General features: G+C 26.4%; 1 protein-coding gene across 1 annotated transcript; it reads right to left on the bottom strand.

The window, feature by feature from the left end:
- Positions 1 to 1,282, bottom strand: LOC105633602 (EG45-like domain containing protein). The gene is made up of 3 exons (XM_020679083.3): positions 1,134 to 1,282; positions 645 to 918; positions 1 to 151 (listed from the first exon to the last, which is right to left on the bottom strand). The coding sequence occupies exons 1-3, from the start codon at positions 1,237 to 1,239 to the stop codon at positions 145 to 147; spliced, it is 387 nt and encodes a 128-aa protein (XP_020534742.2). The 5' UTR covers positions 1,240 to 1,282; the 3' UTR covers positions 1 to 144.
- Between the last annotated feature and the right edge of the window lie 4,746 nt (positions 1,283 to 6,028).

Here is a 6,028-nt window from a genome sequence, read left to right as displayed (position 1 = left end):
TTCATATATGAGTGAGGATCCTCTTTTGATTTTTTATTTATTGTAATTTATTTAGTTTGGACATTATTCTATAAACTATTCCATTTATATGTAACTTATTGCTTCCTCTTTCAGTAATGCATGCTATCCATATGCAGCATTCCCTTACAACCTGCAAAATTGGAAATGTAAACAGTTATTAGCGACAATTAATTATATATGATCGCTGTGGGCATAACGGCAGCATTTTTTAATTTTTATGCAAATTCATTTTGTTTTATTTTATCTTAGTACAGTCATATTATTTTATACGTCTCGGTGTTTTTCGAATTGATCGGATTATCTGAAAGTAGTGTATATTCGGTCGATTATGCTCCACACTAAATTTTTCGAATTCTTTTTTGAAAGAAACTAATCAAAATTATTCAGAATCAAATTAAATCAAATTATTACATTTAATTGGTTTATCTTTTTAGATCCTTAAGACTGAACTGAATTGAAAAATTTTCTGTTTTTTCGTCATTAACATAAAATATAATCGGTTATGAAAATGTCAAACCAAACCGTTTGTCCAGCTCTTCTTTCACAAAAAGCACTAACATTATACACTTCAAAACATTAAAAAAGAAAATGGAGAGGAAAAAATTAGCATAAATATTACTCACTGGGTATATTCAATTTTGATTTTGCCAGCAACAGGATTTGCAATTAGAGAGAAAGCTTCCTGGGACAGATCAATAGTTCCCTGGCAACCTGGCGGACAGTAATCAACTATTGTTACATCAACGCTGCCTCCCTTGCAAGGTGGAGGGCCATTGTTTGTGGCACCAGTACACCTGACTCTGTATTTCCTCCCGCAAGCTGCCCCGTTATTCCATATGGCGTCGCTCGCTGCGGCTATCATTACCCCCTTATTTGCATTTCCATAGCAATAGGAGGCTGTCACAGGAAGAGAAAATGTAACATTTATGTGATTAGAAAATAATTATGGAATCAATCGTTTCCAAATCAGTAAAATTATATATCTTTGATTCATTGTAAGGTAAAAAGGGTCAGAATAACATTATAGATATATAATAACAGTAGCCTAATAAAAACTCGCGGACAAAAGCATTCAAATTCGAAATTTCTCTCGTATGCATTTAGACACGTACGGACATAATGGTTATAAAAAGTGGCAGTCCCTTCTGCAGCATATGAAATTGTGGCGAGGCATCCTGCCATGCTTAGCATCAGCATTACTTGCATCCCTAATCCCATGATTTCTATGTTGAATGGTTTTCTAATTTTAATTTAATTTAATCAAGACTCAGTGTTTTAAGATGTAGTTGGTCTCCCCTTTTATGGAGTCAAGAATTACGTATACACATTGTATCAGTATATTAAAACAAGGCAGGTAAAATGAGCATGAGGTATTCTTTCTTATAAGCTACCTATTACTATAATTAATCAAAACTCATAAATGAAGTTTATTTGATATGTAAGCAAGTCAAATATAAAGTATTTTAGCATGTAAAAATTTTTAAATAACTCTATTTTAGCTTTTAAATATTAAATTGTAAAATTATTTTTTGGTTTTCAATACCTTGTATTTTTCAATGCATATTCTGAATATATATATTAGAAAATTTAGAGAATTTATTCTAATTAATCTTTTTTATTAATTTACTACGGATAGGGCTTCTGCCATTTAGGATATGTTCGGCAATTTTAATAGTTCTAGTAGATGTTATGTTATAGTAACTGTCAGCTGTTTTACTGGCTGTTAGCGATTAAATATTAATTGTTGTTTATATAACCATTAAAATAGATGTGTTCGATAAAAATAAGTATTTGATTAGCTGTTTAATATAAAAAGATAAAAAATGATAGGATCACAGAGAACAAGGCAAAGACAAATGATAGACATAGAAGTCATAAAAAATTTATACAACGCTAAACGGTAATAAGGATAACGTCTAGTGAAATACTACTTCAAACTCTAAACGTTAGGATCAATGTGACATTACCGAACACAATAATTAATTAAAACAGTATTTTAACCCAATCAAAACACTAAACACTATCCCAAAATGCTATTACCAAACAGAGCCTTAATTTGTTTAAATTTTAATACATATATACCATTTAATTTGTTTAAATTTTAATACACATATTAAAATCCAATGAAAAGATTAATATCAGACCGGCCAAACTCTGAGAATTGATAGTGAACTCAAATATGTTCACTGTCCTATATTTTAGGAAAAAGCAACTGTTCTTTACATATATTTATAAAAAAAAAAAAAGAAAAAACCTAAAATGAGTAAACATTTATGTTAACTTAATTTATACAATAATAAAACCTCGTCATTTTGGTAAAAAGTCTAAAGACTAAACTACCCATTGCATGATTTCTATATTTACATCTCCTTCAAGATGGTGTTCGGGAGAAATCTACCAACTCCATATTGGATAATTGAAAAGAAAAAGGAAAATGAAGAGATTTAGTAAACAAATCTGCAAGTTGAGGCTTGGATGAAACATGCTGAGGAACAATGAAACCTATAGTAAATTGATCTCTAATCACATGACAATCTATATCAATGTGTTTAGTTCTTTCGTGAAAACTAGATTGGTAATAATGCATATGGCCACCTGATTGTCACAGTTTAAGGGAATTGGTAGAGACACAGGATATAAAGCTCTTTTAGGATATAAGAGATCCACTTAAGTTCACAAACTGCTATTGCCATGCTACTATATTATCTGTTTATGCTACTATTTTTTTAGGTCGGACTGTGCTTAGAGAATGAAACAAAATTTGAGAAAAAATAAACTTGGCTCTAAATTATAGTCAAATTAACACATAATTTCAAAAACTAACTATGAAGTCCCTAAATTATGATTTTATTAATATTTTAGTTCTTCCTCTAAAATTAAATGATCAAAGTGTGACCGGAAATAATAAAGAAAAAATCAAAATATTAACAGAAATTATAAGTAATTAGGGATCTCATAATTAATTTAACTATAATGTAAAGACTAATTTCTCGTTCAATTGACAATTAAAAGAGATTATTTTGGACCGAAAATCAACTCGTTAATAAAATCATAAGTCAGGGAACTCATAGTTATTTTTAAAAATATAAATCTCTATGTACTAATTTGAATATAACTCAGGACCAACTTATTTATTTTTCCATAAAATTTTAGCCCAACTAGGCTTAAGCCCAACTCAAGTCAAATCAGTCTCATTGCAGAACAAATCGGGCTTGGACTTGAAATCGGGCTTGGACTTGAAAAAAGATACCCTCTATTTTTGTCAGGCTGATTCGGTTGGTCCGAACGGGTGCCCAAACCCATAAACAAGTCTACTTGCTTTATTTATCAAGGTATTATTTCTCTTTATTCTACTTTAATGTAGATTTATAATAAGCTCAAATTAAAAATCTTACACCATACAGGAAATAAGTATCCAGCCGATTGAAAAATATTTCTCCCGTAGAATTTTTTTTTTCCCCCAAATTTCACAAGAACTTTAATCACTGTGCCTTTAGATAACACATACATAGCATTAAAATTATTTTATAATAAATGTTAGGCAACCTATGTTATATATTTATTTTTCGTACATAAAAATATAATAATGATAAAATTATAAATTTATCCTTGTAATCTATGCTTTTTAGTTACTGCAATCCTTTTTTTTTTTTTTAAATAGTTTTTGCTCGGATATATATTTTTTCTATTCATATCTCTCTTGTTTGTTCCTTTTCATTTTTTGTTGTCTTCTATATCTTTATTTTCTTTAAAAAAATTTCAGATTATTCTTTTGAAACACCTTTTAATAAAATTTCAACAAAAATATCGAAAATTTAATAAAGAGATAGTTTAGTAAGAAATTACAATCAAATATTCTTATTAACATTAATAAAAAATAAAATCAAGCCTCGAAATTTTGTAGTTATTTTTATTGGAAGGATTATTTTAATATTAAAACCACAAATCCAAGCCTTCCTCCAATTTTCATGGGTTTTGCATCTTATTCCTATAACATGTGAAAAGTAATTGAGGATTAAATAACATTTTCCATGAGCATCAGCTCAAAAAAATATATATATATTGAAACAAACAGATCATCCTTTGATCTAGATTTTGTCACTTGTTCTTTCTGTTTTTTTCTCTCTTTCCTGCAACACCCCCTGCTATGAAAGGTTCAAAAAAAAAAAAAAAAAGAAAATTGAGAGAATATATATATAATTTATAGATTTTTGAATGGAATTTCTTTTATTATACTATTAATAAATATTATAAAGATATATCAATAGTAAAAAAAAAAAAAATAGAGTGTGACTTTTTATTATTAAAGTAAAAATATATAGATAAACATATGTTCAGGAATATGGATTGAAAATATTGAAATTTATAGAGATAAATAAAAAAAAATAAAATGAAAGGTGGTAAAATTCATTAATTTGATTTATTTTAAAATTAATGTAAAAAACAATTAACTCGCTATTTCATTAAAATTCATGAATAAAAAATTTATTTTAATTAATTAAAAGTGGTATAAGTCTTCAGCTTATCATGTTATTAATACTATAATTAATCAATTATATTTAACATAATTTAATTTAATAAAAAAATTTTAATTTTTAATATAAAATAATAACTGTCCATATCATTAAAATTTATAAATTATGAAATTTATTTATATGATTAAAAGTTATATAAATTGTTATTTAACACGCTATTAATTCTCGCACGTTATATTAATCAATTACATTTAAGATGATTTAATTCAATCATAAATTAATTTATTTTCAAATAAATATAAAAACAAACAATTAAGTCAGACATGTTATTAATTTGGAATCCTACTTAGCAATACCAAGAAAAATTTTGTCTGCTTTATATATATATATATATATTGATTTGATAATTTACAGCTGCAAAACCATGTCAAATAATATTTAAAAAAGAAAACAAATAAAAGGTTCGAGAAAGAACTACTAACCCCATTAGTGGAATAGTTGAAATGTAAAAAATTTTGAACCTTTAAGAAAAAAATGAATAATTTATTTAGAAGCAGGGACCAATATACATTTATCCAAAATACAGAAGAATATAGTGATTCAACTTATAGATATAGTATTCCTAAAAAAATTAAAGTGTTTATTGAGAGTAAACAATTTAAAATTGAAAAAAAAAAAGTGCATTACTACACCATTTAAAAAAAAACACATTAATACATTAAATAATCAAATCAAACCAAACCAAAAACACTAATTCAAAATAAATCCAAACCAAATCAATACATTAATATATTAAATAATCAAATCAAATAATGCCAAGTGGAAGTCTAATTGGAGGAATATACCACATATCAAATTAAATGATCAAGTGGATACGCTATATGTTAACTTTCTAAGGAAACAATGCTTGCTTTATATATATATATATATATATATATATATATATATATATATATATATATATATATATATTGGTTTGAATAAATTTATAACGTTTTTTTCCTAAATTACACGTTCAAGCATGTGCAAGTAGAAGCACCACGGATCAGATCAGACAAATTACCAATTAAGGGCTTCTATTATCATGAAAATAACAATTAGTTACACTTGATTAATTCATAAAATTTGATAATTTCATTCTATATGGAACAATTTCCTTCTCTAATAATAAAAAATAATTGATAATTTGCAAAAAGATAATTATTTCTTGCGTTATATAATATGAATTTTAATCTATGTAGCACGAGGATATGAAAACCCGAAGCCAGGTATGAAAAATGAATTTAAATTCCAATTTACATGGCGGAAATTGTCTTTTATTAAAAAATATTTTTCGAAACATAAATGCAACCGGGTGATTCAATGAAAATGGTAAGAATTAATAATTTGCAAACGTAATTATTTGTCATTATACATTGTTTATATAAAAATACCTCATCACTTTCCTTCCTTATATTAATTTACTTTTATTGTAATTATATTTACTCGAACTGGATTTTATTTTCGTATTACTAACTTGTATATTGAGCGAA

The sequence above is a fragment of the Jatropha curcas genome, chromosome 8 (genome assembly GCF_041381405.1).
Source record: "Jatropha curcas cultivar XTBG-Jc1 chromosome 8, XTBG_Jcur_1.0, whole genome shotgun sequence".
Taxonomy (NCBI): Eukaryota; Viridiplantae; Streptophyta; class Magnoliopsida; order Malpighiales; family Euphorbiaceae; genus Jatropha; species Jatropha curcas.
Note: the sequence above shows the minus strand (reverse complement) of the source record. Positions and strands in the feature narration are given on the sequence as shown.